We start from the raw sequence: 26,259 nt of genomic DNA on the forward strand, positions 1-26,259 counted from the left end.
TTTATCTCTTTGACTTAGTTTTTAAACTCTTCTGTTCTACCCATGAGGTATTTATAGATAGAGATTTCCAGATGAGTGTCCAATACAAATTTATGTCATGGGTCATAAAGCTACAGCTCTTGAAATCTCAGTTTAAGGTTATACCAATAAAATCTGTGATATCCAACAAACAGACCCCTCACATTCTTGGTGATTCTGTGGATAAGTATGAATAAACGGGAATAAGGACACAAGAAAACGTCATATTTTCTCAAATATCATACTTACTGGAGTCATGTTTTGTATGCAAATGAAGGGAAACTTATGACCTGTTGTGTGGAGGTAATATCATCTTTGTAGGACATTCTGGTTAAAACTCTGACTTGAAAGGTGTTTGAAAGGAGATCATAAAAAACACTTATTTTTTTGGTAGTCAATTATTAAGAAGTGTCCCATTTTCCCTGCTTCTCCCAGCAAACAGAAAACAAATCATTTGTGAGTTTACAATTTCTGTTGTTTATTCCTTTATATTTTACCAGAAAATATTGTATTAAAGCTGTGTATGTCATTTTGTTAATTGTTTTTATCTTAAGCATTAAGGAATTATTTTCCACATTAAATTACATTTAATAATTTAAGGTCTCTGTGTTCTTATGAATTCACTTGTCAGACTTGTGTTTAGAATGCTACATAGTTGAATAGAGGAGATTTGGTTTATTAGAACTCTGATGCAAGTTAATTGTGATAAATTAATTTAAAGGGAGAACCAAAGGCTTCTTGAGTTAGAGGGTCAGCTCTTAACAAAAAACCTTGGTGGTGGCATAATTGGTAAGGCAAAGTTATTGTGTGGGATACACAGGGAACATTTTAATCATTTTAAACAGACCAGGTGGTTGTTTTTGTTTAAACCTTTGTAACGCAGACTCATGTGAGTGCTGGATTGTGACAAAGTGTTGCATTTTTTCCACACAAATGGCCTGATTTAGAGTTGGACATAAGTTAATTTGTGTCAGGTAGAAATGAAACACAAGTAAACATTGTCACACTTCGCTTGCACACAGGGCCACTGCATTTTGAGTTGAACATACCTTAGACCTACAGTCCTTGCACTTGGAGATGCATGTTGGGGAATGTACATGAAAGATCAGTACAGTGAGGGAGTGGAGATCTGAATTTGCATTACACTTTTGGATATATATTATTGCATGTATATTAGGCCTACTCTAATTGCTATTTATATATCTATACTGTATATTTCAAATGCAAGTAACTTAAGATGCAACAGCTGCATTCTTACATTCCGGTTTATATCAAGTTTATAATGTTTCTAATTTATGTCAACAATTTCTACTTCCACTACATCTGTCCACAGAATATTCTTTTAATGGTCATCTAGATCATTCATTCATGTGTTTGGTAACTTAAGAGTGGTGACAATATCATCTTTGGAGAATAGTGGTTTCTTTCCATGCAAACCACAATTCATTTCAATCTTCTTATGGAGGACTATGTACAATGACATGAAAGAGTATAAGATGATTTCAAAAGGCTATTTGTGACCTTCCAGAGTATTATCTGCCTTGCCCTTGCTTTGATGTGTCAGGCAACCCATCCTAGGAAGAATAATAATGGTGCTGATTTTTTTCCATTTGTACATAATCTGTATCAATGATGATTGATAAAGGTCACCGTACTTAGTAATGGTTTTGCAAACTTTTGCAGAATCATAAGCGTTAACTTTCTTTTTTCTGAGGTCCTCAGAATTCTCTATAACTGAGGCATGACTCACTTCCACAACCTTGTATTGTTAAGAGTACACTCAGAGGATGACAATGTCTTATTTTATATCATAAAAAAAAGTTAGATTGTCTTCTCATTGGTTTGAACATCTGACCAGAAATCACCACCTTAGCAAAGCTGATTATTTTAGAGGATCATGTACTATTTCCATCAAAGACAGGCAAATGGATGAAAAATGTGTTTATGAAACGTAAAAAGAGTATACTAGTGTTAAATGTTTAATCAAATTCTAAAATTAGGGGCTAAGATGAAAATCAAATAATTTTATAATTAATTTTTTTTGCAGAAATAAAAAATTGCTTAGAAGTCTGAATGGCTCTATGTACTTAAACAATAATTTATATGTTTCATTCTGCAAACTGCCATATTTCTTTGAAAGTCCCTTCTGTATCCCAAGTTACTGACTTGTAAGTCTAGTAAGTTAATATAAATTGCTTTCTACTCCTGCTCCTATTACATGGCCCTGTATATTCACTATTATGCCTTCTTTATATATGAATGTTTCTTCTGTGAAACCGCTACTGACTATAAAATGAATTTGCATAGGTTAAATCAACAGGGAGCAAATCATTTTAGCATGTGGCATCAACGTCCATTTTTTAAACAATAATAACAAACCACAATACTTGTTCTTCATTTATCCAGGTACAGAGTTGGATCTCTACACAAGTGCCATCATACAAGGCCCCAACAACTTTTTTTATATTGCTTCAATAAAGGGATGGGTTGTGAATAAATTGGTGCTAATAATAATACTGTAGCTGGCATGTTAGCAATGTTAGCGACTATTAATCCAGCTTACACAGAGTGGATCAGTGCTGGTAATAACGGAGGCCCAAAAAGTATTTCAGGCGTCTCCTTATAGAGAAACATTAAAATAAAGAGAAACCGTAATAAAACAAAACTATACTAGTAGGCAGCAAATTTAAGGCCGCCCAGCCCTTGCCCTTCTCTCCTCCCCAGTAGCCCCTGGCAGGGGGCCATGGGCATACAATTACACCTCTAACAAGGTATTTCCACTTTATATCCTCTACTTGTTTGAATATGCAATTATGTGACTATAATTGACTCCGAATGAGCTACTGCAGACAACAGTGTAATATACACAAACAGATCATGAAAAATAGACTAATATTTAAATACCCATTTACCTTCCTCTAACGGAGACTCTTCCTCTTCCTCCTCACTTGGAGATGGGATCAGAGGCTGTAGTGGTTCCATATTTATAATAAGCTGCCTGTTTAAGGAGTAGGAGCTGCGACTGTGTGGTATTAGTGATCTAAAGGATAAACAAGAGAGATTTGCCAGCAGTAATACAAAAAATAATTGTGAGAATTCAAGTGAATATACAATGTGTCATATCACTTTTATTACCTAATCTATAAATGTATATAGTATCCTGCTAAAGTGTTCATCTAAGACAATGTTCTCTTTTACACATGTAGTCATGCTGTATCAGGTTGTGTTACAGGGATTGTGGAGAAGGCAGATTATAATGTAGCTGGAACTCCATTGATGTCCTGCATGGGCCTAATCCACTTTCTGTTTTAGTACAACTGAATAGGAAAGTGTATGTTTATAGATATGCAATGCCTTCAAAAGATACTTAACTCCGTCCCTATTTTTATCACTTAAGAATGTTAAATCCCAGAATTTTTGTTTTTTAGAATAAGAATGTTTATTTTTGAGTCACAGAATCGTTGCCCCCCCTCCCCCAAAAAAGAAAGATATCAGTAAACTATATAGTAATTTAAAAAATAAAAAGTGTAATGTCATTTAACAAGTATTCAACCCCCTTGGTAAATACTTCGTTGAAACCACATCTGGCAGTTATTGTGCCAGTAGTATTTTTGAATAAGTCTATTAAATTTGAACACTGAGAATATTTAGCCATCCCTCCTTGCGATATTGTTAGAGCTGGTATAAGTTTGTTACAGAACAACAATGGAGAGTAAGACTGAGGTCTTGCCAGAGAATTTCTAAGATATTAAGGTCAGAACTCTGACTGTGCCACCCAAGAATATTTTTTATTTTTTATTTTAAGCCGATCTCATGTTGCTTTGGATAATTAGCAGGTTTTTCCCAGGATTTGTCTGTGATGCACATCATTCATCTTCCCATCAATCCTGACAAGATTAACATCCCTGTCGCAGAAAAGCATCTTTATAACATGATGCTAAAACCATAATGCTTTACGCAAGGTAAGGTGTTACCTGGGTGGCTGTTGCGTGTATGGGCATCCTAAAGAAAAACTCAACCTATTTGGAGTTGTAAAATGTGCAAAATATAAAAGTTATATTAGTTTGTAAATATAACCCTTATAGTATCTGTAACCCTTTGCTATATACATTATCTAGTAGAGGGTATATAGAATTTATTTCTACTGCAGCTACCGCTAACTTTGGGCAGGGGGGGGGGTAGCTGTACTGAGTCCTCCATCTATTGCCAGCCCCCTCCACTGCATCTTGGACCTGATGTCATGGGGTGTAATCTTATTAGCACAAATTGCTTTTCGTAATACTCTATTCAAAGCTGATGACGTTGTCAATGGACATGGTGATAGTGGCCAGAAACAGACTATAGTACAGATGGCCCACAGAACAATAAAATATCAATGAAGCCCTTCATGGTACAATAGAGAGGTACTAATTGATCTCTAGATCAGTAAAACTAAAGAGAATTGTTATTGTTTTATACATATGTCGTTACTGGTTGGTTTGAGTAAAAGTAGTCTGTAAATATAGAGGTGATCGGATAGTTCAAAAGCCTGCTAAATTAATGTGCATTTATATAGCTCTATGGCACCATAACCTCTTATGCTGTTAAGAGCCACTGAGAGGAATTTGGGGCCTCGGTGTGGTCACATCTTTGGCCTAAGGCTGCGCGCACAAAATTTGGCAAAACCTGGAGTAAATTGCGGCACCTAGAGGGGTCTGACTGTGTTATCTTCAACGCTAGCTCTGGCCCCATCCACCCCAACCATAATCTTCCCTGCCTGGGCCCCTAAAGATTTTGCAAATTAACTTACACTAACACCTACCAGACACAAAGTTCTCTTGAAAACAAGAAAATGATACAATTTCTGTACTTGCCAAAGACGATCAGTGGTATAGAAGACTGGGGCTACTTGGTTTTCTGGCCTAACATTTTTACTTTATATCACTGAATGATTGGGCACTTGTTTACCATGCACTGTAAATTACCTGTGAACTTCTGGAGGGTCCCTCTGGATTTTTGAGCTTGCTTCAACAACTTCTTTTGCAACTTTCCCACTGATTTGGAGCAAAATTAAAACAGTAAATATAATCCCCAGTTTACATTCCATAACAATTGTAAAATGCATGTACATATGTTGTATTGTAATTCATTACTGATTTGAAATAACAACTCCAGCTCCAATAATCTAGTTTTTTCTAGACCCAAAATATTCTGGTACAGCACTTAAAAGTATTTGTAGGTTTCACACATATAAAGTAAATTAAAATAAATAAAACAATTGTTTAAACTTCATCATGATTGCTTTGAAATACTTATTTTTAAATGCTTAATATGTACATGTGACACATGGTAATATCTCTGTACACTAGGAGACATGCAGACCTCTCTCCAGAAAAGTGTTAGGACTGTGTCCTGTACATCTTCTGGCATGCTGTGCACTACTGTGTGTTACTCTCCAGCATAAAAGGGCTCCGATAATCACATGTGTTAAACTCATGTTTGACTTTAGTCGGCCTTTCAAATAAACATTTGATTACTACTGACCCTGTACTACCTGCTCACTTTCACTTTCTACACTGGGAACATAGACAATGAATCAGTGATGACTTGGGACTCTTCTGATATGATCTTGTTGCATGGCAATACCAGTCTGATGCTTACAAGGGCGAAGGGAAAGAGTAAGGGCATTACACAGCCAGTAGCGTTTGATAGCATTGTTGACCCTATCTGAATGCTTTCACTGATAATAAGGGAAAACTGTTTCCCTAGCTGGGCATCTCTTTAAGGCCCTACCCAAATGGAAAAGAGAGGGAAGGAGATTCAAGAAGTATTTGTTTGCTTTTTTTTTCTGCAGTAGTCCTTTAGTTGGCCTATCTGTTTAATCAACATATCTGTTACATAAAGTATGTGTTAATAGATTCGTGCCAGATAAGTGAAGAAATATTATATGTGAGTATAATTTGTTATCTCAGTGTGAAATAACTTGATTAGATGGTTACAGAAATAGAATAGATATATAATATAAATAGAATTTGATGGCAACAAACAAAGCAGTCTGCCATTCTGTGTGTGTTTGCATTGGTGTTTGTTTATTTTTCTGTATTTTTTAGTGGAAAGGGGTATTTTACTTTTTCAAATATTTTCTATCGAAGTCTTAACCATAACCATATGGTAAAAGGCATTCTTAAATTCTTTCACAGTGTGGGTCCCCACAACAACTGCTGATATGGAGTGTTCAACCCTTATCTTACCTTTCAGTCTTCATCACACTAAATTGTGTCCTTTTATTCTAGTAATCCTCTTATTTTTAAAATAGTGCCTTCCAGAAGTCTATTATTTATTTGCTATATTAGCATGTTATCATAATCTAAACACCAAAACTATATTATAAAGTAACTATGGCTCCATCTGTATACTAGTTTCTTTGCTGCCATCTAGTGATCCAACTGCACTTTGCAGTCTTGACAAAAAGAAATTGACTTTCATTGCAACGATAAACCATTTGATTAAGTGGAAGTTGTGTCAGCCATTGGTTTACAGATGTTACGGAGTTGATAAATTGGAAGCTTCTGTAAAAATATTGGTTTTGAAGGTTGTTTGAGAGACTGAGGGAGAGACTGCTAGAACTTGGCAGTGAGTTGAAGATATACATGAGAGAGAAGGAAAGCAACAGGCAATATTCAGAGTGTACTCTGAGATATGGTTAGTTATGTAGGAAGAGAAAAAGTAATAAGGACTTTGACGAATATTAAAAGATACTTACCAATACCGATATCGACTCCCTTTAAAAATTATATTGCTGCTTGTCATCGTCTTTACTTGACTTGATTTTGCATACCTAAAAGAGGAAACAATATTTTTTAAAATAGATGGATCTAATGTTGTGTTTGCTTGGATCAACAAAAAGGTTTTAGGACTCCTATAACATTTTCCCTTGATGGATATGGTTCACCCTCACACTATGTAATAAGTACACACTAGAGGTCTGTAAAGTCACACAACTGTTATTTGTGGCACCTATTTTATGAGACTTAATTTTTTTTTGGGGTAAAAACGGCGTCGATTTGTGAGTGAACAAATGTAGAGGAGGATGATTGGCTGATAAGTCATTTCTCACCCTTTAATGACAAGTACTATAAAGCATCTATCCACCCCTTGAAGCTCATTTTAATATTTCATCCTGCAATATAATATTTGTTTGCATTTGGGTGCAGTCTCACATTACTGTGGTTAGCTCTCCATCAAAAAAAGTAATGTTTCACTCCTGCATTGCTGCCACCTTGATGCACTGTGCCATGAGATTACCAGTTGGCAGTTGCACAAAAATGGGTTAATGGCATCTGTCATATGTGTCTGCTAGTTTGCATGTTCATAAATTATGCTTAGGTGTATATTTACTAAACTGCGGGTTTGAAAAAGTGGAGATGTTGCCTATAGCAACCAATCAGATTCTAGCTGTCATTTTGTAGAATGTACTAAATAAAGGAGAAATGGAATCTGATTGGTTGCTATAGGCAACATCTCCACTTTTATAAACCTGCAGTTTAGTAAATATACCCCTTAGTGTGTATGGTGTATTGGATTGCTTTCTTATGTACAACATGTATGCTTTATTGCTTGTCTGATTAACTTCAACAAATGACACAAACTTATTATTTATAGTAGTAGTACAGACTCACTTGTAAAAGGCCTGATTTTCAACACCACATTTCCAGAGATGTTTACAGGCAGCTGGAGTTGAGGTATGATAGGTTAAAACAATTTTCTTCTGGTGGATTGAAAGAATAGAACACAGCACAATAAGTGATTAATGGAGAAAGCAGATATATTTAATATCATTGCAATGACTATTGTCTTATCCTATTCAACGCACAAGTACAAGAGGGCTGCATTGAGAATAGAGAGATTAAGTAGACAGTATTATATTCTCCATGCTAAGCAATGTCAGTTTACATATCTAACAAAATACATCAGTGCTTTACTTGACATGAATTGCATTGACTATTTTATCATGGTCCACTATGTTATTGAATATTTATATCATGATGCTAGTTTTGCCTCTGATAACAAATATACTGGTATGTATCCAACCACCTTTATTTACCACAACAAGTAATACAAAGGAAAAACACTGTTTGTACAGGTGTGTGATCATAGGGAGTTGTGGTAACTCTGAACAAACAGTACCGCCCAAGCAGCATGATAATCTATAGTGCTTGTAGCCTTGTAATGATTCCCACTGCAGAGTGCTCATCAATAAACCCAATCCTTACATAAATGTTCTAATATAGCATTATTATTATTATTATTATTATTATTATTATTATTATTATTGTGTTTTCTTCTGTTATAACAGTCTTGCTATAAATACAGCACAATATAAATATACATTCAGGAGATAATATATAGTCAACTGCTGCAAACCTCCATGTCTCTTCATATATGAAAAGGTTACATTTTACAATTAGAAGATTTTGTCTTGCTGGATGGCCCCTTTAACATGTTATGCAGAATTACACACTACAAATAAGAACTGTGTTTTACCAGTAAGATTTGCATGCAAGCTATAAAATAAAAGATCTCTACACAAAATAAAAAGATAACGGGGAAACTACATCAAGAAAAAATGGCAAAATAGTGTAGTATTAAAAAAAATATATATGTAGTAATGATCAAAGGTGACATAACTTTAGTTCATATGTGCATGCCCTAACCCAAAATAAAATTAATTGTAGTTATTACATATTCTGCAGGCTTGTGGAGGAAATGTTATATAAATTTGTCTTTAAAGTATCTACTTGTATACCAAAGGACTAAGTTAAACTTTATGAGGTTGGTTTGAAAAGTAGTCTGAGGTTAAGATCCCTCTCTATTTTCTATTTACTAAAGTACAGTAATGGCCAAAAGTTTTGAGAATGACACAAATATTGGGTTTCACAAAGTTTGCTGCTTCAGTGTTTTTAGACTTTTTGTCAGATGTTTCTATTGTATACTGAAGTAAAATTACAAGCATTTCATAAGTGCCAGAGTGTCAGCCATGAGTCAGTATGTGGCCCAGAAGTTGATTGACAGCATGCCAGGGCGAATTGCAGAGGTCTTAAAAAAAAAAAAAAAGGGTCAACACTGCAAATATTGACTCTCTGCATAAACTTAATGTAATTGTCAATAAAAGCCTTTGACATTTGTCAGAATTTGTGGGTTTGTGTTTGTCCACCCGCCTCTTGAGGATTGACCACAAGTTCTCAATGGGATTAAGGTCTGGGGATTCTCCTGGCCATGGACACAAAATTTCGATGTTTTAATCCCCGAGCCACTTAGTTATCACTTTTGCCTTATGGCAACGTGCTCCATCATGCTGAAAAAGGCGTTGCTCGTCACCAAAGTGTTCTTGGATGGTTGGGAGAAGTTACTCTTGGAGAATCTTTTGGTACCATTCTTTATTCATGGCTGTGTTCTTAGGCAAAATTGTAAGTGAGCCCACTCCCTTGGCTGAGAAACAACCCCACACATTAATGGTCTCAGGATGCTTTACTGATGGCATGACACAGGACTGATGGTAGCGCTCACCTTTCCTTCTCCGGACAAGCATTTTTCCAGATTCCCCAAACAATTCGAAAGGGGATTCATCAGAGAAAATTACTTTACCCCAGTCCTCAGCAGTCCAATCCCTGTACCTTTTGCAGAATATCAGTCTATCCCTGATGTTTTTCCTGGACAGAAGTGGCACCTTTGCCTCACTGTGCGTGCAGATGCACTAACACCTGTCTTCTGCCATTCCTGAGAAAGCTCTGCACTGGTGGAGCCACGATCCCGCAGCTGAATCAACTTTAGGAGACGTCCTGCCACTTGCTGGACGTTGTTGGGCACCCTGAATCCTTCTTCACAACTATTGAACCTCTCTCCTTGAAGTTCTTGACGATCTGATAAATGGTTGATTTAGGTGCAATCTTACTAGCAGCAATATCCTTGCCTGTGAAGCCCTTTTGTGCAAAGCAATGACAACTGTGTTTCCTTGCAGGTAACCATGGTTAACAGAGGAAGAACAATAATTTCAAGCACCACCCTCCTTTTAAAGCTTCCAGTCTGTTATTCTAACTCAATCAGCATGATAGAGTGATCTCCAGCCTTGTCCTCGTCAACACTCTCACCTGTGTTAACTAGAGAATCACTGATCTGGTGTCAACTGGTCCTTTGTAGCAGGGCTGAAACCCAGTGGAAATGTTGTTTTTGGGATAAAGTTCATTGTTATGGCATGACATTCTGGAATATATGCAAATTGCATCTGAAAAACTGAGGCAGCAGACTTTGTGAAAAATAATATTTGTGTCATTCTCAAAACTTTTGGCCATGACTGTATATCTTGGCAGACAGCCATGTTTATTGACTTTATGACTGTGACTAACCAAGAGATTTGTCATGCAATTAAAATGACATATATAACTAGCCACATTGGAGAACATAGTGATACTGCATGTGATTTTATTCAGTTAGATACATGCAGTTTTGTAGTCTTCTATGGACTTCAATCATGTTACTGTTTGCAGTTGTTATTCCACACATATGATTCTTTTCTTGTGAATGGGCGTAATTAATCCTATGAAACAGGTGCGATCAAAGGAAATTGCACTATGCTGTAACTATCTCAAACTGGCTCACAACAAACTGACCTACAATTACATGTTTAATGGTCACAGATTATGCAATTTATATAATGTGAGTTTTCAACCAAATCCAAAAAATCTACTGTAGTCAAGGACCTCATTATTGTTACTTTTAATGAAAAATATTGGTAAACTCTGAAAATCAAAAACTCTCCTGCTGCACAGAAGCTGATACGCTATAATGTTATTTACACCCATAGTGCAGCAACAAACTAATAAGGTAATTAATGAATTGTGCATTTTTTCATCTTGATTATCAGATGAATGTTTATGTTTTAGAGATGCATTGGTTTCACTTAGAAGTACTGTGTTACTTCTTTTGGTAGCACACTGGATTTTTATTTTAAATGGCATAAAACGTTTCCGCGTTTTCCCCAAACCATTGTCAATTATTAGAACACCAGAAATGTACCCCAAATTGTAGCTAGGGATGTCAACAACAGATACTTTGTGCAAGCCCTAAAGCAGAAGGTTGTACATAATGGAAGTTTGCTTCAGTCCGCAGTCTCCAGTATGGTCACTAGTGGGTCCAGCTTCATTTCCTCACCAGTACTGGCAAGACAGGGGAGCTTTAACTTAAATATACAGCATACTTGCCAACTCTCCCTGAATGTCAGGGAGACTCCCTGAAATAGGGGTGATCTCCCTCACTCCCTGAAGAGTCTGACATTCTCCCTGATGCTGAACCAGTACAAGACGTGGTTGGCTTTGCCATCTGTGGCACAGTTCAGAAATTGGGCCCTATGACCATGTATTGATGCCTATGGAGGTGGCCATTTTCATGGAGACCAAGATTTAATCAAAGACTGACAGGTAAGACAACATAACTTCAGTAATGGAGACAGAAATGTAAAAGACACTTCAGTTTCTAGAGATTCATTAGCTGCTTTTCTTTAACGCATAGTTGCCTACTCTCCCGGAATGTCCGGGAGACTCCCGCATTTCTGGGAGACCTCCAGGGCTCCCGGTAGAGCAGGGAAACCTCCCGGTTCTCGCCCTCATAATAGATAAGTGGCGGGGAGGGGCTTAATGACGCAAATATAGCGTCATCTTAGCCCCGCTGCCTGTTGTAATTGGCCAAAATTGTGACAATCATTTAGGGGGTGGTGCCAAAATGATGCGATTCGTCAAGCCCTGATCCCGCACGCCCACCTCCCCCGGGATCTCCCTGAAGCCAACGAGGAAAAGTTGCCAAGTATGATAAACAGCAGTTTGGGAGGGAGAATATTGTTTCCTGTGGGCTGACTTGCACAATGAAACCTGGATTTGCTTACAGCCTGCTGTTTTTTATGCAAAGAAACAGAGGTTTTGAAACATTTACATAGTGCACTATGTAAATAACTAATAAACAGAAATGCAACAGATTATTTTTTTCTATTATTTTATTTACTTTATTTGCTTTGTTTTTTTACTGTCAGATTTACGGGTGACCAAATCTGTACAATTAGCACCTGATCTGTGGATCTCCTTCATCTCTGCAGCTATCTGTTATGATTCCTAGTGCATACACAAAGCAGCAACAGAAGTATAAAGCAAAATGTCTTTATTCAGGCAAATACATAAACAAGGACAACTCAAATCCACGGATAAGAACGGGTGCCAAATAGTGACTGTACAGTTAAATGGCAGGAACAGGTAATATAAGTTACCCCAGTCCAGGAGACACGAGGCTGTCCAGGGAATCAGACAGAGTCCAGGGATCAAGCAGAGATCAGGTTAACAGAATACAAATAGCCAGGCAGAGATCAGGTTAACAGAATCCAAATAGCCAGGCAGAGATCAAGGTCACAAGCAAATAAGCAAAATCCAGAAGTCAAGCCGAAGGTCAGGGCAACAGGCAAATGAGCAGGGTCCAGGAATCAAGCCGAGGGTCACAACAGAAGATCAAGCAGCAATGGAGCAATCACAGGAACAGGGGGAAACAAGCAGCAGCCAGGAATAAACGGATAAACTGCACAGAGCACAGCTTGAGCCAGGTATTAGAAGCAGTGTCACAGGTGCAGTTCTAATTAGGCATCAGGCAAGGAGATTAACTCCTTCAGGCATGTTGAAGTGGTCAGGAACAGGACAGCAGCACCTCTGGTGGTATGAGGTACTGCTGCTAGATACAAAGAATAGGCAGAGTCGTAACACTATCGATCATTAGTCATCTAATACTGTCATACCAGAATGTAGGACAAAATGGCTCCTCTTGTTCTGATAAGCCCACAGCCACCGGCCCATGGAGATAAGCTGGTGAACCACCATCCTCTTCACACAGCATTTATAAATGGCAGCTCAGGCTTTGTTACATCTTCTTTAATCCAAATGGATTACTATGAGTATATATTAAAAAACACAATACTGCACAATACCTGAGGTTTGAGGGTAGGCTGGGAAACTTTACAGTACACTATACACGGCTATGAAATAGACTCTTAGTACCTAACACAGAATGTTGCACCATAAAATACATTACTCTTACCTCCTTCTGCATTACAACAACATAAAACGTCTTCCCATCAAATCTCATTTTGCAGATATCTGGCCTGTAAAAGGTAAGAAATAGAAGTGTCAGGTTCAAGCTGGTAAATTTCATCTAGGGAGGCACAAACAATTGCCAGACCAGGGTGGCTCCAACACACCATAAACAAATATTATGCCCACTTACTTGAAATATACACACTCACTTCACATTCCAGAAATCTGTTTTGCTGGTAAAAGATCATGTGGGCAATGAGAAGTTGATTCCCTGTACTTTTAATCTAGCATTCACACATACCTCCCGACATTTAGAATCACGAAGTCGGAACAAAACAAGCCCCGCCTCTGTTCCACCCAAGCTCAGCCCACAAATGAACAAATTTTGTTAAATCTCCATCCACTTTTATGGTAAACCATAAAATCCTTTTGCATTGAATCAGGAAGTTCCTTAGAAATCGGGACAGTTGAGGGGTATGCTCATATGGTAATTACTGGTCTGTTGGCAATTGGAATGGTTGCATAATTCTTCTTCATGTACTATTTTCTGAACTCCATTTTGCTGTAATTTGGATCACTATGCTTAACATCTACTAAGAGCGATGAAAGCACACTGGAAGCCCCAGTCACCCCATCCTTACCATCTTATTAAGTGTATCCTCTTATTACCCTGGAAAACGACAAACCCTGCGGCAGTGTACCCGAGAAATGTTGTGGTCCCTGTTGAGTCCTTAAAGCAACAGAAAAAGAAACAGTAAGATTTATAAAGCGTTTCACTCACAGCTATAAAGGAAGATTAGCTTAAAAAAAGTTTAGGTAAATATACTATAAAACCTAACAATTATATCACAATTATTAATATTGTTTATAGAATAATGTATTATAAACATGCTACCTTTATTTGTTATTTAACTTTTTATCTGTTGCCCTCCTCCTGCTGTACGGGAGGAGGGACGTAGCCTCAACAGGCATTCCATTTTATTTTTTATTTTTTTTTAAAGAAAAAAGTTCCACATTAGTATTTAAAAGAAAAGTGAATAGTTTAAATTAGATTTTTTTTATTTATTTATTTATTTTTTTATATGGACTAATGTGACTATAGGTGACATTAATTTTAAAATACTGCCTTATATTAGTTTAGGATCAGAGGTGAACTGGCAAGAGGGATGGGGGGAGGCAACAGCTCCACAGACCAATCCCTCACCTGTACTGAAAGAGCTGCTGAACACCCAGAAACCGGCCGGTGATATAGTTGCTGTCAGGGCGAGCTGTGCTTTGTTCTGCAGTACAGACCTATCCCAGCCATGGCTGCCTATTGGAGGAAACAGCAAGGAGAGCAAAGTAAGAGGATATTGATTGACCTATCATGTTACTCTCAATCCTGCTCATTCCAATAGGCAACTGCTGTCACAGGTGAATTACATCTAACAATGCGCCTCCATTCTTTGCCTGGCTCCTCAAGTCCCTGCAGATCCCCATCCTGTCATGGCATTCTAATGTGAATCTGCCCATTATTATATGTAATTCACCCATGACAGTTTCTAGGAGTAGGTCATGGCCCAAGGTGTTGGTAGGGAGCATTGGTAGGTGGCACTTTTGACCCTGTGTGCTTGACAAATATAAATGTAGCAGATGATCCCCCCTCGCAAGAAAAAACACCAGTATTAATTCTAAAGTTCTAATAATTTAACTTGTCTGCAGTTTAAATTAGTAATCCCGAAATACAGGTGTCGTCAAAACAATGTAGAATTCTAGAACCAATCAATCAGATCTAGAAGATGTGCCTATTGGCTTCAAGAGAAATGATTACTAACATTTTTATTGTGCATTACCTGGCTCATGGGCTTTGCTCAGCCCTGCTAAAAATAGTATAGGCCAAATTAACAAGAAGTTTTAGAATTGCCATTAAGGGGGGGGAGGGGGGGGGTTCAGTACTAAAGAACAATGCAGGGTGCGCATTATTACCATTAGTACGGTAATTTCAGTGCCAATTTCTGCTCGCCGCTCAGGAAGCGGCGAGCAAAAATCAACATTGAAATTACAGTAGTAACGATAATAGCGCACAGCAATAACCGTACTAACGGTACTTGTGTGCACCCCAAATTTCCCTCTTAGAATAATTCCTTTGCAGTCAAATTCACAAACACTGCATAAAACGTTTGTGATCTTGGTGTTAATTATTTAACACTAACCATATAAAGATTGATATTCACAATTTGGAGACCAGGGCCAGACGCAGGCATTGGCGAAACGGGTGATCATGTAAGGCCCTGACCTGATAGGGACCCTAAATTCCAGTTTATATCAGAGAGAGGCTGAGACAGAAGCACTGTTAATTTTAGGGAGATGGCATTCAGAACTATAAGGCGTACGTGTCAGAGTGGGAAAGGACACACACAGCAGGACTCAAGGGGAGAGTTGTAACTGAGTCAGGCCAGACCGTTTATTTAATGTGACTAAGTGAATGATCACCTCCTTAAGAAGATGGAGCCACTGAGATAAAATATAGGTAGAGAGTGACTATCATTTTAAGCTTTCATCTTAGAATTGATCTTTTTATTATCCGTCTGTCTATATTAATGGAATGTTGTAAACTAGTGTGAGTCACTAAGTTTCATTCATCAAACCAAAATGACAGCTTAGTTCAATTCTTCAGTGGTGTTAAACTTAACACAATACTAAAACAAATTGGGTGGTGGTGGTACTATTTTAGTACATGCAGGGTAGCCCATACTAACATTTCACCTGGAGCTCTCAGAAGTAGAAGCATGGAACTATTGGGTACTTAATATTACATTTAGAAACTTCCAGTTTTAAAATTACTTTTTGTTATAGTGGTCTTAAAAGAGTGCATTACACATGTGAATATGGAGTTTCCAATGAACATTAGTCAGGTACCTCCTCAGTAATGTCACTGGTTCCTAACAAATGATAGGCTGCATATTAGTTTAGTCAACAAAATGGACTCCAGTGTGTGTAGGTGACAAGTCCATGTTAAGCAATGTAGAATGAAAGGTCATTACTAAAATCTTCAAATCTATTTAAGAACATGTTAATTATAATGGCTCAGTAAAACGACATGTGAATCATAGTAAAACTCTGCATAAATCACAGAAATGTCAATTACCATATCAACCTTTACAGTCGTTATTTAAGTCTTCATCAATGAGCCACTTAAATCCTCAGTAATACAGATTGCATTAAATGGAAAACAATGTATCACATTAGTTGCATAGAATTGGCTTTGATAGAACATACCATGATGAAGCAGCCATATTATTGATGCACGGGATACAGTTCAAATACTAAAAAGCTGATCATGAAGCAGCAGACTATTGAAAGTTGGCTAGGAACAGCTGTGATACCTTGCACGGATGAGGGTCAACGCCGTAGGTTTCCAGGGAATGTGCTTTCAGTAGCAAATTAAATTCTGCAACAGCTGGGCTCTGACCTCTGTAATGGTAACAGTGAAGGATGATGGGGTCATTACATGTTTAACATGGTTAGCAAAACAAGTCCTGAGAATTCGCATTCTGTTTGTTTCTCATAGTTCAAATCAAATAGTAATAAACCATCACATAATATACTGGTATTTCTTGGTGTTAAAAAATACAGCATTATATTTTTTTACAATGTTATATTGCGAAAAAAGTTAAAATAAATCAATCAATGTTAAAAAAAATACTTTTACAGTGTTCAGGAGCATGAAAGATATATGCAGACAACATTGTTCACTCTGGGATGCAGATACATGCTTTTAGGTTTATTTTTCTTTTTACATCTTTTAGATCACATTAACATTAACATACAGTATGTGGGGACAGGGCCGCCATCAGGTGGTTACGGCCGATACGGTTGTAAGGGGCTGGGACAGTGTAGGCAGCCTAAACAGACCCCTCTGTCTTTCCGGGCCCGTGGTCTCTCTGGGCCCCCCTAACCTATCTTCTGTCCCCCTCTGTGATGCAGCAGCTCCCAGACAGTGATAGGCTGTAGTGACATAATCACTGTGCAGCGCATGTACTGTGATAAGGGAGGGAGGGAGTGGAGGCATGTACTGTGATAAGGGAGTGGAGGCATGTACTGTGATAAGGGATGGAGGGAGTGGAGATATGTACTGTGAGAAGGTAGGGAGGGAGTGAAGGCATGTACTGTGATGAGGGAGGGAGGGAGTGGAGATATGTACTGTGAGAAGGTAGGGAGGGAGAGGCGGCATGTACTGTGATAAGGGAGGGAGTGGAGGCATGTACTGTGATAAGGGAGTGGAGATATGTACTGTGATAAGGGATGGAGGGAGGGAGTGGAGGCATGTACTGTGATAAGGGAGGGAGGGAGTGGAGGCACGTACTGTGATAAGGGAGTGGAGGCATGTACTGTGATAAGGGATGGAGGGAGGGAGTGGAGATATGTACTGTGAGAAGGTAGGAAGGGAGTGAAGGCATGTACTGTGATGAGGAAGAGAGGGAGGGAGTGGAGATATGTACTGTGAGAAGGTAGGGAGGGAGTGAAGGCATGTACTGTGATGAGGAAGAGAGGGAGGGAGTGGAGATATGTACTGTGAGAAGGTAGGGAGGGAGTGGCGGCATGTACTGTGATAAGGGATGGAGTAGAGGCATGTACTGTGATAAGGGATGGAGTGGAGGCATGTACTGTGATAAGGGATGGAGGGAGGGAGTGGAGATATGTACTGTGAGAAGGTAGGGAGGGAGTGAAGGCATGTACTGTGATGAGGGAGGGAGGGAGTGGAGATATGTACTGTGAGAAGGTAGGGAGGGAGAGGCGGCATGTACTGTGATAAGGGATGGAGTGGAGGCATGTACTGTGATAAGGGATGGAGTGGAGGCATGTACTGTGATAAGGGATGGAGGGAGGGAGTGGAGATATGTACTGTGAGAAGGTAGGGAGGGAGTGAAGGCATGTACTGTGATGAGGAAGGGAGGGAGTGGCGGCATGTACTGTGATAAGGGATGGAGTAAAGGCATGTACTGTGATAAGGGATGAAGGGAGGGAGTGGAGATATGTACTGTCATGATGAAGGGAGGGAGTGGAGGCATATACTGTGATGAGGGAGGGAGTGTCGGCATGTACTGTGATAAGGGATGGAGGGAGGGAGTGGAGATATGTACTGTGAGAAGGTAGGGAGGGAGTGGCGGCATGTACTGTGATAAGGGATGGAGTGGAGGCATGTACTGTGATAAGGGATGGAGTGGAGGCATGTACTGTGATAAGGGATGGAGTGGAGGCATGTACTGTGATAAGGGATGGAGTGGAGGCATGTACTGTGATAAGGGATGGAGGGAGGGAGTGGAGATATGTACTGTGAGAAGGTAGGAAGGGAGTGAAGGCATGTACTGTGATGAGGAAGAGAGGGAGGGAGTGGAGATATGTACTGTGAGAAGGTAGGGAGGGAGTGAAGGCATGTACTGTGATGAGGAAGAGAGGGAGGGAGTGGAGATATGTACTGTGAGAAGGTAGGGAGGGAGTGGCGGCATGTACTGTGATAAGGGATGGAGTAGAGGCATGTACTGTGATAAGGGATGGAGTGGAGGCATGTACTGTGATAAGGGATGGAGGGAGGGAGTGGAGATATGTACTGTGAGAAGGTAGGGAGGGAGTGAAGGCATGTACTGTGATGAGGGAGGGAGGGAGTGGAGATATGTACTGTGAGAAGGTAGGGAGGGAGAGGCGGCATGTACTGTGATAAGGGATGGAGTGGAGGCATGTACTGTGATAAGGGATGGAGTGGAGGCATGTACTGTGATAAGGGATGGAGGGAGGGAGTGGAGATATGTACTGTGAGAAGGTAGGGAGGGAGTGAAGGCATGTACTGTGATGAGGAAGGGAGGGAGTGGCGGCATGTACTGTGATAAGGGATGGAGTAAAGGCATGTACTGTGATAAGGGATGAAGGGAGGGAGTGGAGATATGTACTGTCATGATGAAGGGAGGGAGTGGAGGCATATACTGTGATGAGGGAGGGAGTGTCGGCATGTACTGTGATAAGGGATGGAGGGAGGGAGTGGAGATATGTACTGTGAGAAGGTAGGGAGGGAGTGGCGGCATGTACTGTGATAAGGGATGGAGTGGAGGCATGTACTGTGATAAGGGATGGAGTGGAGGCATGTACTGTGATAAGGGATGGAGTGGAGGCATGTACTGTGATAAGGGATGGAGTGGAGGCATGTACTGTGATAAGGGATGGAGGGAGGGAGTGGAGATATGTACTGTGAGAAGGTAGGGAGGGAGTGAAGGCTGTAATGAGGGTGTGGAAGCATATACTGTGATGAGGGAGGGAGTGCAGGCATGCACTGTGATGAAGGGGGAGGGCATGTACTGTGAGCCGGAAAACAGGGGGCATGTACTGTGATAAGAAATGGAGGGAGGGAGTGGAGATATGTACTGTGAGAAGGTAGGAAGGGAGTGAAGGCATGTACTGTGATGAGGAAGCGAGGGAGGGAGTGGAGATATGTACTGTGAGAAGGTAGGGAGGGAGTGGCGGCATGTACTGTGATAAGGGATGGAGTGGAGGCATGTACTGTGATAAGGGATGGAGTAGAGGCATGTACTGTGATAAGGGATGGAGGGAGGGAGTGGAGATATGTACTGTGAGAAGGTAGGGAGGGAGTGAAGGCATGTACTGTGATGAGGGAGGGAGGGAGTGGAGATATGTACTGTGAGAAGGTAGGGAGGGAGTGGCGGCATGTACTGTGATAAGGGATGGAGTGGAGGCATATACTGTGATAAGGGATGGAGTGAAGGCATGTACTGTGATAAGGGATGAAGGGAGGGAGTGGAGATATGTACTGTGATGATGAAGGGAGGGAGTGGAGGCATATACTGTGATGAGGGAGGGAGTGTCGGCATGTACTGTGATAAGGGATGGCGGGAGGGAGTGGAGACATCTACTGTGAGAAGGTAGGGAGGGAGTGAAGGCTGTAATGAGGGTATGGAAGCATATACTCTGATAAGGGAGGGAGGGAGTGGAGGCATGCACTGTGATGAAGAATGAAGGGGGAGGGCATGTACTGTGAGCCGGAAAAGAGGGGGGCATGTACTGTGATGAGGAAGGGATGCATATACGGGGCGAAGCGGGAGAGGGGGGGGCATGTACGGGAGAAGATGGAGACGGGGAGGGGGGCCCTGCCAGATTAGTTAGTACTGGGCCCCCATAGTTTCTGATGGCAGGGTAGACACACCAGGAGAGGGTAAAAACAAAATGATTGATGATCTAGGTAGACTAGCGGAATGGCCAAGAGAGTGGCAACTACAGTTTAATGCCAAAAAATGTAAAATCATGCACTTGGGTCTCAAAAACCCTAAAGCTAAATATAGTATTTAATGGCACTGTAATGAAAACTACTGAAGAGGAAAGGGATCTAGGAGTCATTATTTCATGTAAGGCAGGGTAAGCAATGTAACAAAGCAATGAGAAAGGAAAGTCAGATGCTTGGTTGCATAGGAAGAGGAATAAGCAGCAGAAAGAAAGTAATAATACCACTGTATAGGTCATTGGTACGGCCTACATCTAAAATACTATTTTCAGATCTGGAGACCATATCTCCAGAAGGATATAAATACATTAGAGACTGTACAAAGAAGGGTAACTAAAACGGTGCATGACGTACAGCACAAAACTTAACTGGAAGACTAAAAGATCTTAATATATATATTCGGGGAGCAGAGAAGGGAAAGGGGGCATGATAGAAATTTTCAAATATATCAAGGGTTTTAAGAAGGTACAGGAGGGGAAATATTCTTCAAAGGATGAGAAATATTAGAACACCGAGGACATGCACTGAAACTGGAAAAAGTAGTGAATAAGTGAAATAGCCTCCCATCAGATGTGGTAGTGGCTAATACAGTAGAGCAATATAAACATGCTTGGGATAGACATAACAATATCCTTACAAAGATTAAAGGCTCAAATAGGGTTTGAGCTTACCATAGGTTAATGAAAAAAATGGCCAGACTAGATGGGCTTATCTGCTGTCAAATTCTATGTTAGCCCTGTGTAGGGATGTGTTTAAGGTGGAGTTTACCAGTGTTTTAGATGTGTATAAGAGAAAAAGAGCATCCATGTGTGCAAGCCTTCCAGAATCTACAGATGGGCAATACATTTAACTAGGGGTATAGAAGGTCTGAGTTATCAGTAAAAGTTAATACGTGGGTGTATATATTTATGTATATAATGATCCTAGGTTAAAAAAATCAATTAATTTTAATGATCAAATAAAAGTTAAGCATTCATCAAAGTTTGGAAGTGCTTCTAAAACACATGTTTAAATATGAGATGTTCTGAAACCAGGGGCGGGCTGGCAACATGCAGCCCGGGGGGTGCACAGGCGGCCGCATCACATGACACACGATGCGGCCGCGTCATTAATGACGCGGCCACCTGTGTGCTGACGCATCGCTTGTCAAGTGATGCGGCTGCCTGGTTATAGGTAATTATAGTTAATATTGCATCGGGGAGGCCGGCCCTAACAGGGGTTAGACTGAGCGGCCCAGGGGGCCGATGCGCCCCTGCTCCCCGGCCCAGCCCGCCCCTGTCTGAAACTCAAAATCAATATCTAACATTGAACATTGTAAATCTTCATGAAATAAATTGCAGTCAATTCAATCTCTAAATACAACAGTGTTTTTTTATTTTCATTTTTAAACTGCTTGTCACGCACAATACAAAACAAATCCCTATCCCCTACAACAGAGTGTGAGCATTAGTGGGAGTAACAAGCTAACACCACAGTCTTGGCACAAAAAAGAAACTTATTTATTGTGACTTTTGTACACCATGGGCCTGAGTCATTAAGGAGAGCAAAGCATAAAAAAGGAGTAACAATTGCACCTGGGCAAAACCATGTTGCATTGGAGGGGGAGGTAAATTTAAAATGTGGGGACAGATTTATAGTTGGGGTAGGGCATGTCCTAGATTAACTTTAAATTTCAGTGTAATAATAAAGCTAGCAAGTATTTGTGTGCTAGATGAAAAAACAGCCAGTATTTAACTTGTGTGCAAAATAATAAACTAATTTGCACCCCTTGCATTGTAATATGGTTTGTCCCAGAGAACATTTACTCCTTTTTTGCCTTAATGACTCAGGCCCCATATGTGTTCATCAGATCGAATCAGCTAATCACAGTGTTATCAAATATCCCTTTCTGATTTATCCGGAGGTGTTCATTTTTAAACACAATCCTCCTTTAAATAATAATATTCACAGAGAAACCTAGGGGTAAATGTATCAAGCTGAGAGTTTTCCGGCGGGTTTGAAAAACCAATCAGATTCTAGCTATCATTTATTTAGTACATTCTACAAAATGGTAGCTATAATCTGATTGGTTGCTATAAGCAACATCTCCACTTTTCAAACCCGCCGGCAAACTCTCAGCTTGATACATTTACCCCCTGATCTGTTGGAAATTGTGTCCTTTCTTAACTGATAGATGTTAAGCAGACTAAATTAACTTCTAGTAGCCATACAATTAACACATTAAATTAATGAAACTCTTAAGTCAACTATAAGTTTGAAATAAATGTGATGTGAAATGTTGCTATATATTATTATGATTTGAAGAATGTTAAAATAGGCAGCATAGGTAAGTTAAGACATATTCCTCACTCCTATGATTTACCCTACCCTTATGTGCACTTGGCTTTAAATGGATTAAAACAGATTGCCTTTTCTTCTTCGAATGGCTAATATGAGTTTGTCAGTATTAGGTCATAAGTACAATTATTTATATCTAGATATGTCATACTTGCCAACATTGGCAAGTTGTTTCCCGGGATGTCCGGGGGGGCAGGAGGGTGTGTGGGAACGGGACTTGAAGAATCGTGTCATTAGCCCCGCCCCAAAATTGTCATCAGTATTTTGAGCCAAGAAAAACAGGGGACAGGGCCATGACGACGCACGCACAACATCACTAAGCCACGCCCCCTTAGTTTAATTTTACAGAGCTGGCTGGGATCTGGGAGAAGTGCCTCACAGCATAATTCGGAGATATACCGGACATCATGCTATGAGAAGTGTTTAATCTCTGCTTCCTCTCTTTCATCAACAGGTAATTACTACAGCCTTATTGCAAGTTGTCCTTTCACTATTTGTTTGTTTAAACCTTTTATGGCTAGTGTTGGTTGGGGGAGTTTATTGTGGCCTTGATTGAAGAACTCTGATCACATGTGTCTGTTAACCAGATATATTCATAGTAGAATGACTGCAAAGCCAGTGATGGCTGCTTAGTTAGTGTGTATAGCTCTAAGTGTATAGATTCAAGTGTACAAAAATTTAAACAGCATAATTCGGAGTTATACCGGAGGAAACAGGAGAAGAACATTCTGCCTATTAACTCAACTACACAAGGACTACAGTCAGTATTCACTTGAAACTCCATATTCTACCTCTGATGTTTTCAACTCACCCTGGCTACAAGCTCCATGCAGCATGAGGACTGTTTTGAACACTGATCTTATTTTCTTCGCATTTCATAAAAGTTTGTTTTATCTGTCAGTTTGTTTTCACTGCAAAATCCACTATGTTTAATCAGCCTGCTGTACTACTTACTCAACCACTCCCTACCCATGCTACAGCTATATTAGTCCCCTATCTTATCACTGTGCTCTCAGTTCTACTTAATGCTTTGTCTGCCATCACAATTCGGAAGAATTGATACTAATTTTGAACCACTCTCCTCTCTCATGACTCTGCAAAAACTCAGCTATTCAATCACCTCCTCTTTATTACTCTCCATTCAACACTTCCACCCATTCCCCCACATGACTCCCACATCATTACTCTATACTATCCAGACATCCATGGATAAACTACATTTGCTGCAGCATAGCTCTGCACTAATTATCTGATTACTCTGGACATTGCAATTAGGTAATTCCTTAATTCCCTCTTTTTTGCTATTTGACTCATAAATCTACAATGCTTGTCAAAATGTTTTTCTTTCTCTCTTTTCATGGCATTATCCTTAGGACTATATCATCCCTCACCTATCCTGCAACACACACCTCTGTCCACATTGCCCCTTCATTACTTCACTCACCTCTAGTGAACACTCATGAACTCTTTTCCTATTTAAATTCAATAACTTTAACAGCCGCACCATGCCACCAGAAACTAAAAAAACAAACATCTTACAATCATCTTACCTACCTTACTTCATCCCTGCTTCTATTAACTGGTGATATATCACCTAATCCAGGTCCCCCTCAATTCTCCCACACGCATATATCTCAACACTACAGAAATCCAGCAAACCTTAAACGCATCTCATGTCTCCCCTCTCTTCCATAGTCCTTTAAATGTGCCCTTTGGAATGCACGTTCTGTTTGTAACAAACTTACCTCCATTCATGATCTTTTCCTCTCTAACAACCTCAACCTTCTAGCAATAACAGAAAGATGGCTCACGCAATCAGACACTGCCTCACCTGCAGCCCTTTCACATGGTGGTCTCCATTTCACCCACACCCCCAGACCGGGAGGCAGACAAGGAGGGGGGGTTGGACTACTTCTCTCCCCACAGTGCACATTCACAGTTCTACCAAATATTCCATCCCTCACATTCACATCTTTTGAAGTACATGCTGTTGGGATTTTTAACCCATTCTCTATGCGTGTTGCTGTTATCTATTGCCCCCCTGGTCCACACCAACAATTTCTTGAACACTTCTCTGCGTGGCTCCCTCACTTCTTATCTACTGATATCACCACATCATCATGGGTGATTTCAACATCCCTATTTCTAATCCACGTTCCAATGCTGCTTCCAAACTACTTTCTCTAACCTCCTCACTTGACCTCTCCCAGTGGATTGAATCCGCTACTCATCAGGATGGCCACTGTCTTGATCTTGTTTTTTCTACACTATGCTCAGTTTCTCATTTCCTAAACACTCTTTTCCCCCTCTCGGATCATCACCTTATTAGCTACTCGCTCACCCCCAGTTCTTTACTCTCCCTAGTGTCAAACTCGTCCAAGCCTCCTCACAACCGCAGGAATTTCAACTCTATTGATTTTCAACAGTTTTCCACCTCTCTCCAACACCTTCTCTCCCCAATTTCTACATTTTCCTCCCCTGATCGGGCAGTACCCCATTTTCATAAAATATTACAAATTAGTGAGATCCAAAACAGCGCTTCACTTTTAACAGCTGCCCGCTGGAATTCAAGGGGAATATACACAAAATTCCTAACAGATCGTAAAGTGTAAACAATAATATTTAGAAAACCCACAGGCGCTAATAAATATTCTCTATAAAGTAACAATATAGAAAGGAAGAATACTTAAATTGTATGATGGTAATCCTCCAATTCTTATTTCTCATAGGTTGTTCATGTAATCATAGAACAAAGAGAAAAGAGCAAAATAGTGTAATACAGTCAAAATGGTACATATATCAACAAGACTAAGAAGTGTTGAATTAAAACAGAAGATCTTCTTTATTGGATAGATACCCCCTTTGGTGGGGTACTCACAAGAGTTAGATGAAATATAAGCCCATCAAATGGTAATTTTTCTTTTCTTTTCACAGGATCCTGGTCCGTGAGTCAATTCCATTGACAATCATATGTGTTTCACCAGACAGACATTTTGACTGTATTACACTATTTTGCTCTTTTCTCTTTGTTCTATGATTACATGAACAACCTATGAGAAATAAGAATTGGAGGATTACCATCATACAATTTAAGTATTCTTCCTTTCTATATTGTTACTTTATAGAGAGTACCCCATTTTCATCAAACCCTAGCAACTGCCCCGAATCAAGTGGCTCCAGCGACACTACATACTTTGCGTAGAATTCGTTGCCAACCGTGGCACACTACAGTAACACGAACACTACAAAAACTTTCTCGTAAAGCAGAACGTCACTGGCGTAAATCTTGTGCCTCTAATGATTTCATCACATATACTGATATCTACTACTCCTATAGAAATGCTCTGGACACTGCTAAACAAGCATACTTACGATCTCTTATCTATGCTCAGGCTTCTAACCCCAAACGCCTCTTTAACACATTTAACTTTCTTCTGAATCCTCCTGCCTCAAATCCTCCAACTAACATCAGTGCACAGGATCTTGCTTCCTATTTCAAGGACAAAATTGATAAGATCAGGCTTGAAATGGTATCAT

General features: G+C 39.8%; 1 protein-coding gene across 3 annotated transcripts in view; it reads right to left on the reverse strand.

The window, feature by feature from the left end:
* FRMD3 (FERM domain containing 3) overlaps positions 1-26,259 on the reverse strand; it is a 197,760-nt gene that overhangs the window by 19,162 nt on the left and 152,339 nt on the right. For all 3 annotated transcript variants that reach the window (XM_075211045.1, XM_075211046.1, XM_075211044.1), the window contains 7 exons: positions 16,484-16,571; positions 13,760-13,848; positions 13,123-13,186; positions 7,677-7,765; positions 6,761-6,835; positions 4,983-5,051; positions 2,931-3,058 (listed from right to left, as the gene is read on the reverse strand). In XM_075211045.1, coding sequence (XP_075067146.1) covers positions 2,931-3,058; positions 4,983-5,051; positions 6,761-6,835; positions 7,677-7,765; positions 13,123-13,186; positions 13,760-13,848; positions 16,484-16,571 — 602 coding nt within the window. The remainder of the gene's footprint in view (positions 1-2,930; positions 3,059-4,982; positions 5,052-6,760; positions 6,836-7,676; positions 7,766-13,122; positions 13,187-13,759; positions 13,849-16,483; positions 16,572-26,259) is intronic.

This window comes from Mixophyes fleayi, chromosome 1, assembly GCF_038048845.1.
Source record: "Mixophyes fleayi isolate aMixFle1 chromosome 1, aMixFle1.hap1, whole genome shotgun sequence".
Lineage (NCBI taxonomy): Eukaryota > Metazoa > Chordata > Amphibia > Anura > Limnodynastidae > Mixophyes > Mixophyes fleayi.